The sequence below is a fragment of the Anser cygnoides genome, chromosome 1 (assembly GCF_040182565.1).
Source record: "Anser cygnoides isolate HZ-2024a breed goose chromosome 1, Taihu_goose_T2T_genome, whole genome shotgun sequence".
NCBI lineage: Eukaryota > Metazoa > Chordata > Aves > Anseriformes > Anatidae > Anser > Anser cygnoides.
Window position 1 is genome coordinate 203,765,744 of NC_089873.1, and position 14,267 is coordinate 203,780,010.

General features: G+C 37.5%; 1 protein-coding gene across 3 annotated transcripts in view; it reads right to left on the reverse strand.

Moving 5' to 3' along the window:
* Positions 1-14,267, reverse strand: part of TMEM135 (transmembrane protein 135) — a 181,598-nt gene that overhangs the window by 3,897 nt on the left and 163,434 nt on the right. For all 3 annotated transcript variants that reach the window (XM_066989914.1, XM_066989912.1, XM_066989913.1), the window contains 6 exons: positions 13,071-13,140; positions 7,380-7,547; positions 4,195-4,258; positions 3,357-3,433; positions 1,608-1,706; positions 95-162 (listed from right to left, as the gene is read on the reverse strand). In XM_066989914.1, the coding sequence (XP_066846015.1) occupies positions 95-162; positions 1,608-1,706; positions 3,357-3,433; positions 4,195-4,258; positions 7,380-7,547; positions 13,071-13,140 (546 nt within the window). The remainder of the gene's footprint in view (positions 1-94; positions 163-1,607; positions 1,707-3,356; positions 3,434-4,194; positions 4,259-7,379; positions 7,548-13,070; positions 13,141-14,267) is intronic.

The following is a 14,267-nucleotide window of genomic DNA, read 5'->3' on the forward strand; positions in this document are numbered from 1 at the left end:
TGCTACAGCTATGCTGTTGACAGCGAATGACACAGAAAGTTGAATGTGATCAATGGTATGTTTAGGCAAGCCATAACATACCCCAATTACATACCTGCCCTTCGTTAGTCGTAAAAGAAATTTCCAGTATGAAGGTCTCAGATTCTGAACTTCCATGACAGCCTGCAAGAAGAATAATCTGTAAGAGCCAGCTGTGCAAGGGTCAGGGGAGAGCCTCATCTGGTACATTGCATTGCCAAAAGCAGTGATCATTAAAGGATGGCTACAGAAACATATATATATATGTTATATATTATACACACATATATGAATTCCTCTTATGATTCATAAAAAACTAAACTAAAAGCAACTGTGATCATCCAACAATGTCCAACACTAGCAGCAGATAAACTGCTCACAGCTGCATTCAATGCTCCATATGAGCACCACCAGTAGATACCGGCATTCCCAGAAGACTACCTTTCAAAAGTGGTGGCAATTAATTTAGATCTCATTGTTGTGTAGAGAAAGCACAAATAATTCTAATCATATTTTGTGTAGTCACCTTTACATATCCCTTTCCATATCTGAAATAATCTATTTGACTACTTTTCCATCTCACTCATGCATATAGTGAGGAAAAAACTCCTCAGTATAGATCCCTTTGCTAATTTCTCCCTCCTTCCTCCCCACTAAACCTAGTAATTTATTTCAAGTCTTGGATTCCTTTTTCAACTAGTCATTAAGCAATGAAAAAAAAAAAAAAACCTTTCCTCTTTCTTCATAATAACTTTATTTCTTTTAGCTCCATGTGATGATCCTTGCCAGCAGTATTTTGAGATCTCAATGTCACAGACTGTCTGGCACATCCCCAGTACTAAAAAATATTAGTTTACTTTGACATTAGAATGAGAAATAACCCCAAATAAATGGAAGCAATGAGGAGCAGGAGTAGTGGATTTCTTCTGTTAGGCACAAGACAGCAGAAAGCTGCTTTATGTTTTTCTCTTTATTGAGGGGCAGAAAAACTGATTTCATTTTCTAGAAGGGGGCAGATGTAGTGGAATAGTGTAGAGAGTAATTGGGTGCCACTGAAAAGGAGATTTTATAGTTAATGCAGCCAATAACGGGGCTGAAGATAAAGAGTACATAATTGACTTACAAAGGATAAAATAGCTTGTTTCAAATGTAGGACTTAAGATTTCCTTGCTAATTTTTGCAGATTCTTTCAAACAGCTAACTTTATTTCTTTTAGTTGAGAGGGAAAACTTCCCTTTTTTAAAAAAAAAAAAAATGTAATATTACAATAAATTGTTTGCCTCCTTGAGAAATGGTATTTTCATATGCTTGTGAAAGTCCCTACATTTATATTCATCTCCTGGGTCAATGTGTTTTGAGATCCTTTCCAAAGAATTCAAAGCTTTGCATAACGTATTGAGTTACAAACACATGAGAAATTTGAGTCACAGAAATGATCTTCCCACAGTGACACTCAAAAAGTCCTGATTCACAACATCTTGCTGAAATTACTACATGATATTTTTCCTATTTCACTGTATCCTCATTCCGTTCAACATTTCAGTTAAACTCGGAGAAGTTCATATGCTACTCAAAGACAACATACTTACTGCCTGAAAGCATATTGACGTAGAAATGGCATAGATGATGCTGTCCGCATGAGGAAAATAGGGAACCTTCCCTGCTTCAATGCCTTTGAAGTATATCGTCTATAAAGATAAACAAAATACTCTGAACAAAACAAAATAAATTTAACGTAGCTTTTTATATTTATTATACATTTTCAAAGTAACAGGCCAACATTACTAATCTATGCCCATATAATTTTGTATATGTCCATAAATGTGTTATTAATTGAGCTTGCTTATAGAAGTTATCCAAGATCAATAGAACAAATGGCTATCAATGCACACAACAAGACTTAGCAACATCTGGGGTGTTAAAAGGGTAGTATAGATCTTAAAGATAAAAAAGGGAAAGTTTGCTATGTTAAATTCTTCATTTAAAAAAAGCAGAAGAATAATACAATAACTATTCCAACAAAGTGAATATTCACTGTTCTTAAACAGCTTGAAATCACATACTTTTATTTCTGAGAAAACATGTAAAGTTTATTTTCCTGAGCACAGCTTGACCTTCCAAAGCAGCACACGCCTCTTTGGTCAGTTACCCTTGGCTTGCGTAAGACAATAAAAGTAGTTTAAAAAAAAGGAAAGAAAGAAAGAACACACAGCACTTTTCTTATTTCACTGCAGCCACAATGTCTCAAACTCTAGAGAAAACCATCAGCAATACAAGATACTATTTGTGTTTTTTTTCCATCTGATATTCCAAAAGTCAATATGGACAACTTAGAGTTGCTTTTATGCAACCATTATGTGAACTACCTTCAGAGCTTAAGTCTAGGATTACAAGGAACAGGAATAAGCAGAGTATAACTTCCCTTTTATGTTTAATTTTATACGTAAAAGAAAAATACATTCCTTCCTTTTATTCTTGTTAAAATGAATTCTGCACCCATAAAGGGGATGGATAAATATTACTAGGGAATGAAGCCCTTGAGGTCTGCAGGAGAAAGCTTTGTGATTCAGGGATGACGCATAACAGGAGAACACTGTCAACTTATTCCAGTGTTGCTGCTGGGGAAATAACCAGGACTAAGTCTTGATTTTATGGAAAAATCACAGTAAGAAATCAAAAGCTGGTTAGCAAAGTATAACCAACATAGAAAACTCTACAAACATTCTCAATTTTTTTTGCCCCTACAGGCTCCCAATTTTAACAAGTTCATAGAAATAATTCAAACCGGATAAATGGTAATTAGAACAAAGTTCTTTGCAAAGCCGGGAATTCAATCAGATGAAGCATACTGACAAACAACTTCAGCTATAGACTAAAACCTAAGCTATTTTGAGTTATCTTAGATTGCTGAATGCCAAAATTAGGGAACAAAGGCAGGAAGTTAAGCTGTAGCTTTTGGCAATAAATCTGCAATTAAGGGCTACTTTTGATTTATGTTTCTGGCAGAATAGACAAAATCCGCATTCTTGAAACTTTTAGATTGAAAAATCTGCAAAAGCTACAAAGCAACGAGCTATCAGAAAAGATTACCAAAAATCATGGAGAATATACATGAAGACCAGAGTATAAAGACCTTTTAAAATGAAACACAGAAAGGAAAATAAGAAAGAAATGAGACCACAGAATGGCACTGCCACTCAGCGTGTACCTACTAAAACACAGCACCACTATACAACTCTGTATTACTCTGCAATGTTCTGACAAAGCTTATAAAGTTCATTTTCTGCCTTGAAAAAATATATACAATAAAGAGCTCTGTTACAAGGTTAACATCCTACCTCTACTAATTTGGATGCCAGATACATAGAGATAGTAGTACTTTTGTAGAACATCATAGAAATTCCTGCTAGACACCCTGTAACAATTAGAAAACACAAGCATTATTAAGATTGTGATTTATTGTTGCTGTTGCCGTACATCAGCTCAACAGATGTTGCACAAGGCGATGCTTTTTTTGCTACAACAAAGTTCAGTGATGTTCCTGTATTGCCTATCAAAATATGGTTCGTGCCACTAAAAAAAAAAAAAAAGAAAGAAAAAAAAAGGAATTTTGAAACTGTGAAACAAGACTGTGGCTCAGTGATCAGGAGCACAGCCTCAAATTTCCTCTCTCATCCCACAAACAAGAGAGACCTCTGAGGTTTCACCAATGCAATAGGTGCACAAACAGGAGAGAAGGGCCTGCAACACTACACATATTTTATTGGAAAACAATCCTTCTTCAGATTCAGTTGAGCTCATCCTTTCAAATGTGTATTCTGTCACATATAGAAGAGCCAGTATTTGAACCTCACACTGATACGCTTGGAAGATAAAGGATAATTTTACATTTGTGAATACAATAATTTATTGTCCTTGAAGGTGAACATAAAAAACAGACCGTTTGACTTAATTTACCTTACAATTTTAATAAAAGACTTTATTTGAAAACACCTGTAACATTATTGTGTGTTTCACTACTTGAAACACCACCAACGCAGCCTTAATGTATACGGTACTATTTTTATCACATAATTCTGGAAAGGGAACAGGAGGACAGACATTCAGTTATGTGCATTACAGAAATACTTGCAGAATCCCGACACAGGCAATATGGGCTTCTTATCATGGACTCACCAGCTACAAGTGCATGAAGCTCATCATCTAGGTTTCGTACCCAGCGCAGGAAGCAACTAGTACCCTGTAGGTCAAACAGCTGGATTAGCCCAAGTTATTTCTCTTTCAGCATTCACAGACTGGAGATATCCTGCTGTAAACTAGTAATACAGCACACAGCATGAATTAAGGATATAGTGTGACAATACCCATAATCCACACTACCTGAAGAATTTTATTTTTAGTTGTTTACTGTTTCTGTTCTTTTCAGAATCAGAGAGCAAAACAATTTAGTTTAAAATAACAATCTAATTCACGTGTGTTCAGAAAAGCTAAACTTGAGAACATCTTCGTTTGCTCTAGTTGTCTTGACTCTCCCATGAGAAGTCTGTCACATCCTTTGCATTGTTTTTTCCAACTGTTTTGGAAATCCATACTTTGCTGCCAAATTTTATCCCTGGTAAATTTCTGTTTGTTTCCAAATAGCTGGAGACTTGCTTAGCAGGGCCAGATCCAGTGCTGATGGCACTGGGACAACATTATATAATTCTGCATGACGGCCTGCCGACATCTACTTTGATGTATGTGTCAGCCTTTTAATCCATCTAATGTGTGTTTTTCATGGAACAAAAGAATAATTTATATTGGAAGAGATTTCTGGAGATCATCTGGTCCAACCTCCAGGTCTCATTAGAGCAGGTTGATCAGGAATTCATCCAATTAAGTTCTGAGCAAGGACAAAGACCACATAGCCTTACCAGGCAACCTGTTTCAACGTTAGGCAACCCTCACAGGAAAAAATATTTCCTTATACTTCATCAGAATTTCCTGTATTTCAACTTGAATCCATCCCCTTTCATCCTGCTACTGCATAACTCCAGGAACAGTTTGTCTCTGTTTTCTCTGCACCCCCCAGGAGGCATAAATAGTAGTGAGATCTCCCATCAGCCTTTCCTTCTCCAGCTTAAAACCTGGTTCTCCCAGTCTCTCCTTGCACATCAGATGACCCAGTCCTCAAATCAACTCAGCGGCCCTCAGGTGAACTCACTGCGCTAGTTCAGGTTGTAACAGGAATAGTACAGCCAGCAGGACCAGGGAGGTGATAGTCCCCCTGTATTCTTCTCTGGTGAGGCCGCACCTGTGTTCAGTTTTGGGCCCCTCACTACAAGAAGGACATCGAGGCTCTGGAGTGTGTCCAGAGCAGGGCTACGAAGCTGGTGAAGGGCCTAGAGCACAAGTCCTATGAGGAGCAGCTGAGGGAACTGGGGGTGTTTAGTCTGGAGAAGAGGAGGCTCAGGGCAGACCTTATTGCTCTCTGCAACTGCCTGAAAGGAAGCTGTGGGGAGCTGGGGGTCAGCCTCTTCTCACAGGTAACTAGTGATAGGACTAGATGGAATGGCCTCAAGTTGTGCCAGGGGAGGTTGAGGATGGATATGAGGAGATATTTCTTCTCAGAAAGAGCAGTCAAACACTGGAACTGTTTGACCACAGAGGTGGTGGAGTCACCATTCCTGGAGGTGTTTAAGGAAAGGGTAGATCTGGTACTTAGGGACATGGGTTAGCGGGCAATATTGGTGGTAGGTGGACAGTTGGACTAGATGATCTTGGAGGTCTTTTCCAACCTTAATGATTCTATGATTTCCAAGTCTTGAACAATACATTGAAATGAAAAAAATACACAAGAAGAAAAAGTCTGTGTCCCAAAATTGAATTACAACAGTCAACTTTACTACTCAAATTTGAGTAGTAAATTTACTTTTTAAATCTTATTTTAAAAAAGGAAACCAGGCTACCATAGCTGACTTATTTTTTATAAAACCTTATTTGCTATTTGCTGACAATAATTAACAGTAAGGGGAACACAAAATATTAATAGTACAGCTACTGCAATTCTACAAAAGCATTTCAGACTGCCCTCGGGGACAAGATTGACTTTTTTTTTTTTTTTTTTAAAGTAAGGCAGAATATAATTCCTTTGGGTTCAAAATGCATCAAGAAATATTTTGGCTGTGATTCAATCTTTTGGACTGATTAGGATCTCTATTGCCCTACATGCTTAACTCAAACTGGAAGAAAAACATAATGCAACCCAAATTTATGGAATGCAAACAACAACAGAAAGCACCTACTTAATAAATTACAAATAAAGGTCAGAGTATTTGACCCTCATAAAATTAACATCCATAGAACTAAATTATACTTCAGCTGTAGTTGGAGGTTTTAAAACAAATCAAAATCATTTTAGTTTTTGCAGTTTAAATACTTTTATTCTCTGGAGGCACTTTTCCTAAAATTTGAGCAACAAACTAATTTTCAAGTAAACTCTGAATAGGCCATTTACACTTTGACATCAAAAATTTTAAACTCGGTAACCTTAAAAATTCTTGTGTTTCAATCCAACCGCACTTTAAGCAAGATTCTGTTTTGCTTATATATAAGATTTTTAAAAAAAAAATCAGTAAGTAATGTTCACCCAGAATAATACAGAATTGTCTTAACTTTGGAGAGAAGTGAAATGGCAGTTGAAAAATTACATGTGTGATTAGGAACATAAAAGCGCACAAGCCGCTTCAGCACTGCAGTATGTAACATACTCTCCCTTACAGCATGTGTTTGGTTACATTCTGTTTGGCATTAATACACATAATTCAATTAACTTCAACAATGTTGAATGAATGTGTATCAGTTCACAATCTGTCATCTTATAATGGTGCAGAAGGGTCGATTTCCAAGTGGTAAGTGCTATGTCTCAGTTGCACATGATGTATGTTCTGCAAGCTCCTGCTATTTAGCGTCAAGTAAGGATTCCGGAGACATTTGAGCCAAAAAATCTCCAAATGGCATCTCTTTGGCAATAATGCTGTTACTGCAGTCATCACTTGTGTCTGCATGAAAATGCTTCTGTGTAAAAGAAAGTCCCTTTGAAATCTGAATTCACTTTCTCTGAAGTATGCCTATCTCCTGATACTGATGTCATGCTTCAAAATGTATCTGGTTTATCCAGAAATGACAGAAAAAATAGAAGGAATGGAAGATCTGTTTGCTGTTTATGGTTTGATTATCACAACGCTACAGAATTTGTCAGTGCCATTCTGTAGAAACCAGTGTCAGTAACATGAAGTGGCTAGACTTTTTACCTCATCCTGATGTTCTGAAAAGCAAAATAAAAAAAGTGGCATTCGACACTCTGTATGTTATAAGCTTACTTTGTATATACTGACAAAAGATCCCAGGAAAGCTCCAAGCTGGAAATTTTCCTTGTTGTAGAAGAGTGAAAGTAGCCGGGATGGCTCTGTAAATAGATGCCGGAAGGTGGATGGGATCCGAAGGCAACACTGGATCAGGTAACCAATGCTAAACATCCTAATGAAGCCCTAGAGAGAACAGGAAGAAACCACAAATTAAAAAGAAGATAAATAAAAAATGTCTACAGAAGTACTTATTGACAGCGAGCAGTTTAAAACCCATTCTGCATATACTACAGAAAATGCATTTCCATCTTCAAACCTTTTTTTCCTGTCCTGATTCCCCAGTAAAACAGCAAAAGCAATAAAATCATAAACAATTGACTCTCCTTTAGTTTGTATGAATATCTCATAAGCCTCAAAGGACAAACCCTATTTGTCTTCTGCTCCAAAATTCTGTCCTTTGAAAGAATCCTGGTGTCTTCCAGCTTACTGACCAGCTTTTAACCACAAACGGGTACACAGAGGAAAGTAATGTAGTGGGAAAAAAAAGAGCACTTTTACACTCAAATGTCTGGAGAAAGCACTAAAGCAGTAAAATTCCACACAAAATAAATTTCAGAAAGTGGGAGAATTAGAAATCGACCCTGATGGCTTGGCACATGCTCATGTACTTTCCCTCAACCAAACTGGAGGCTTCGGGAAGTGTGCAGCAATATAAAGTACAGACCCGAAGGGGAGATTTTGTCCAGAAATACTGAAAAAAGATAATGTGGGTTCAGATGATTTTTTCTTCCTCTTCCACCTCAGATATGAATCTGCTATTTTACATCTCATCACAAAACTACATTGACTGTTTCTTTCCAAATCCTCTTCCCCGGTTTCGTGTAACTTCCTCCAAAGCTTCCTATCATCATTCTTACCCTGTGGCTGAACTTCTTAGAGAATTCTGAATAAAATCTATCCATTGTTTGGACGGAAGATACCTCATCTGAAAGCTATCCGAATGCCGTGCACTCGTCGTTGGCAAATAAGGCAGGACCCAATGCTCATGATTTCTCCAGTCCATTTTTCAGAGCGTACTCAGGGACACTCAGATAATTGTAGAGACAGTGGCCTCAGTTGAGCAACCTTTCCAACTCAGAAACTCCAAACATTTTTGCCTCCTGTAGAACTTTCTAATGCATCATAAAGCTCATAAAACTATTCTGGTTAAACATCCAGTAATAAACTTCTTGAAACAATTACTCTCCCTGACAACACTCAATAAGTGGTTACAGGAATCAAGTGGAAGAAACAATTTTGTGTCATTTGGTGATCATATCATAGAATAATAGAACGGCTTGGCTCAGAAGGGACCTTAAAGCCCACCCAGCTCCAACCCCCTGCCATGGGCAGGGACACCTCCCACCACACCAGGTTGCTCAAAGCCCCATCCAGCCTGGCCTTGAACACCTCCAGGGATGGGGTATCCACAGCTCCGCTGGGTTCCAGTACCTCACCACCCTCTGAGTGAAACAGCTATGATCCAATAGCTATGCATGAAAATTTTCCATTTCTTCTTCTACTACTTTTAAAGGTACGTAAATTGTACTTACTGAACAGCTACTGACCCAGTGCTTTGTGATCATGTAATGAAAATGCTGACTGAAAGGTACGTATGGGTAGGCAGAGTTCTAAGTGCACTGTGAATTTTGTGTAGTTAAAATGTCAAAGTTAAGATGAACATAAATCCGCACCTCAAATGAAGACGTAATCTAGCATGAAGTACACAGCCCTCGTCTTGAAAAAAAAATTAAAAAATAAAAGAGATGATCACAGTACCAGGTACCATTATATAAAAAGAAAGTCCTAAAAATACCAGTTATGATCAAAGCCCAATGAGAACAAACAACAATAAGGTACATTTGATTTTTTTTCCTGGCTGTAGGAAAGACCATTCAGATGGGATGAGGAACACCACATTAGGACACACTTCAGTTCCAGCTGGCAAAGAGTCAAATATATACCCACCATTTTATTTTTATGAGTTGCAAACTTAGAAGTGCTGAACTGCAGGATTAAGGCTTAGTTTTGATGCACAGCAAGCAGCAGTAAGTAGTGCACAAAGTCTTTCCATTTAGCTCATTAAATCAACCAGGCGAATACATATCACATATTTATAGGTGCTTTTCAAAGTCACAAAAAGTATTACATTTTAGATCATGTAATCAATGCATGATATTGTTACTTTTATCTTCCATAAAAAGACCTCAAATAATAAAGGAGGTAGGAAACTGTAAAGTGTATGTAGGAAACCATAATAAACTTAAGTGAGATAAGTAAACCCTGCTACAAGCTATTTCTCCACTGAAATTTAAAATTGGGACTCAGATCAGCCAGATGTAGCAGCACAGTAAAACTACATATCTGCTAAACTCATGGAATAATTCTTTTGAGAAATATATTTCTTAGAAAGTTAATAATACAGTCAAGATATTGGCTATAACTCACATCCAGATATACACATGTGCACATAAACAGAGTCCAGGAACATACCAAAACCGAGTCAACCTGTTGCAATGTACTAGGAATTAGTTAAGTTATCTAAAATAACTCTGTTCACGTACAGCAAAAAAAAATAAAAAATCTTTATACTGGGTATACAGTAGCCCATGTTCAATCAAGAGACAGAATATCCAGCTACAATCATTAGAAAATAATCTCATATTCATTTTGGTCATATTCCTCATCGGGTACCTTGTGTGAGCCACCTGTTATCATCTGCAGCACTGACAGAAAAAAAGAAACTGCTCCTGGCTAAGTTTTCCTCATTGTAATCAATAGGAATCACAAAAGAAAAATACAGTTCAACTGCCTCCGTTAGCCTGTCAGGCTCACCTCAGGCATTTACAAAACCAAGGTATTTTGCATTGCACGTATTCAGAATCAGAAGGGAAGCTGATGAAATCAGGTGTTAACGTCATTATTAGACGCTACATAAAAGCTATCATGTATTATGTCCACTACTAATGTGCACTGAAGGATGAAGCAGCAGAGAAAGCTCATGCAATGGCAATTAAGCACAGATATGATATTGGGAAGACAAGATGCTCAATGGTAAGGGAATATATAGTACAGAGGGAAAATTTTGGCAATAAACAGCTCATCTGATCAGTATCAGATTAGAAACCCCTGTTACAGAACTAGAACTGCAACACCATGATTAAATTGTGCCTCCAGACAGTTATTACTGGCTGACTGCAAGTAGAGCCCTTGAGAGAACTGAACACGCTTTCAGAATCTTGGACCTTTAAAAACCCAAATACATAAAAATAACACTTTTCCCTCACATTTTAATAAAAACCAGTCAGAGAAATGCAGGAAATTCAAAGATCTGACTTCATTGGTATTTCCCCAGTTATATTATTGCAGTCAAGAATGATTTATGCTATAATATTATACAAGACTGATACAAGTATGAAGTATAGTTCAAATGCATAATTGATTTCTCTACAGAGATAATAGCCTTTGAAACTATTTTTTTTCTTCATTTTTAGTCAGGTCAAGATTTATTTCTGCTCCAATGGGAGCTGAATGCTGGGTTTTCATTATAGCTTCTCTCCTCATCCCCCCGGGTATGTGAAATGTGAACAAAATGATGCTGAATAAACAACTGAAGTGGACAGACAGTTCTGAATACCCCCTTTAAAATTTTTCCTGTTCTTCTCATCATTAACATGTCTCCCTTTCCCCACCCCCAAAAAACAGTAAGGGGTGTAGTGTGGGCCCAGTCTGCTGTAATTTGAGGAACTCTCAACCTGAAATGAGATTTGGTCCCTCCACTAGAATGATTCAACACTATTAACTCCTATTCCTTGGTCACCCTTCTATTTCAAAGGCACTTCAAACTCTTTGTATTCCGTAATAGCAGAATCACCTTTCTTCTTATTTACGAAGTCACAAGCAAAAACAGTCTTCTAGAAGAGTAAGACAGTTTTCCATGGAGAAGAGGTATCAATTCTATTACTAGTACACAAAGAGAAATCCCTATGTTTATTCTAGCAGTGCTTCTAAAATAATATAGGGTTATGAGGGTACTGATAGATGCATACCCACATGGTGCTGAGCTTGAAAAAAACAACACCCTAAAGAAAAGGCACAACCCATGAATGAGATAGCAAATGGACTGAGACAGTGGTGAGAGGTTGAGAAGAAAAACCTAATTTGATGCAGCAAAGTTTCACAAACCTATCCAGCTGCCAAACCTGTAGCACTCTGTAGATCTATTACCATGCAACCAGGAAACAAAAGATCCTAGGAAGTTGGGCACTATTTTTACATCTGTGCGTATAATGCTGACTTATCTTGACGGTTGTATGTGGGTGCCACCAATAAGAAATGTAATATAAATTACTGTTTTATAGAATAAATTGTTAAGCAAAGAATGGTATGGAAATAATCCACTCTAGTCTCATATACCCTGTAACTGCCTTTTGATTGCTGTCTTCAGTTAGTCCCTGAACAAGACCTTTCTATACTGAAGCCATGCAAAATTTTTGCTAATACCTTGTGTGCCATTACAAGAGATAAAATGCAACAGCTTTCAAGACAGGCAAATTCTGAACAGAGTAACGGTAAATAAGGTGGTGGGTGATTCCTCCTCCTAGTTCCAAGGCCAAAACAAAATTATTATTTTATTCAAGTTTTTGTTAAATATATAATACCTACAACAGAAAGGTGACAAAACTACGCTAAACTGTTTGTGAAGGCTCTACTATCTTTTCTAATCCTAATTCGGCAGAACACTTAAGCACTGTCTCAGATCCCGCCAAGTTCAGTGCAACTTATATATATGTTACACAGTGGTATGCTAATATACTGCAGTGTGAACAACACAGAATGATACACTACATACAAATACTTAATGTGCTAGATCTCTTCTGATGGTAAACATAACCACACCTCTTCTGAGATAACATAAACTGCATAAAAAATTCTTAAAAATTGTCTTTCAAAATAAAGCATCTGAAAATGCTCAAATCAATTTCTGCTGCTCCATAAATAAAAATTAGTAAATTATTAAGAGATCAAGATCTTCTGTAGTCTAAACAGCTCTGAAAAAAGGCATAGCAGGTGGTACCACCTGTGCCAATCTAACGCCAGCCAAAACAGCCTCCTCTATACAGCACTCCTCTGAAAAAATATGCGCTGATCCCATTGTAAAGGAGGACAAATTATGCCACTGGGCACGGCTAGCTCTTCCTGTGCACAGCAACTGGGAGCAATCTCTCATTACCCTGACCCCTTAAAATAAACGAATGGGAGAGTGAGCCCAAAGCCAGCCCCAGTGTGCCAGACGCGCACAACTGTATGCACGCTGCTGCTGCTCTGCCTGCCGAAGCAGCACATTCCAGGTGCTTTATTTCGGGTGGAGTCACAAGTGGGCTCAGCCGCGAAGTGCATCACATAGTTAAACACGTTCCTGGCTCACCAGTCCATTTCCCCCTGACACGTTTTACTTTATTCATTCACTTCAGCTAAAGATGAGAAAACTTTAACCCCTGTCCCATCCTAAATTGAGAAAATCTGTTTTCAGGCTTGTCACATTTTCAATGGAGAAAGAATGAGTAACAGGCTCCTTTCTTATTTCCGAAGTATACATTTTTTCTGACCAAAGACTTTTACCCTGTGTTTGCCAGAGTTTGTCAATCTAACGTCTTCTGCACTTACTTTAATACAATATGAAATGCAATTATCTTCATAGTGTTTACAGCATCTATGCCTTGGGCCATGTTTGCACCTGCAAAAAGCACAATGAAACACATATTAACTTTTAGCTGTTTTCAGTGTAATCAACAGGAGACTTCATAAATTTTACTTGCCTAAAAATACATAAAGTGTTATTTTCCCACCACAATTTTTCCCATTACCTACTGAAGGGCACTGTGAGCTTTTATGATGCCATAAAAGGACAATAAAAAGAAACAATACTCTCGTTGTGCACCAGAAGTGTCTGCACACTTATGTTGATCCAATCTCTTTTCTTGCCACGCCATACCTATAAATACAAAATTAAGCAACAAATTTTCTGCTTCTCAACAAGGAGAAGCTATGGGACAGAACTCTAGTGGGATCACCCTTCCCGGTCTGTCTGCATTCCATGGTTCTGGAAGCATATTTGACTGAGTATCTGTGTCCTTACATTTTTCATAGCATTTTAAGGTCTATTAGAAGGCAATATAGACCATACAAGTGCACAGAGATACCCTGTGAGACTTCCTTCAATTATAAGCATTTCACTACTGGGTAAATTCTCCTCCTGCACAGATTTTTGTGTGGCTCTTATTTCAGACTGCAAATTTGACCTTCAGCATATAAAAGAGACTGGCTTGGGATGGTGAGATTCATGGATTATGCAGTTGTTAGCCCTGTATTATGTAGAATTATAAAGAAGTAATGTCATACCAGGTCTGAACATTATATTTTGCTATAGCCAAGTATGCAAGTTTTAATACGAAATAAATTACACAATTTATATACTGTGCCAAATATCTTGGAAGTTTTGAATCATGTACTATAAAGTCTAATGGCTATAAATCATCTGTGAGGTCAGTTTATGTAGCAAAAATTGTAATGAGAATGTGATCAGGTTACAGGCATTTAGACTCAATTATTTTGAAAAGAACCATATGGAAGAGAAAGCTGTGAGAGCATTAGGACTCAAAATTGGAAGTTTTCTGAACATCTGAGTAGGGAGTTTCAAAACCTTAAAGAAAACATATTCTTCTTCACACACAGTCCCTCAATCCTAGTATTTAATCCTAGTGGAAGAGCTATGAACTAACAAACTGAATATGGAGTATTTAAGACAAAACAGTTATAAACAACTCAGCTAAAAGAATCTGCGCACAGCTCACAGCTTTTTCT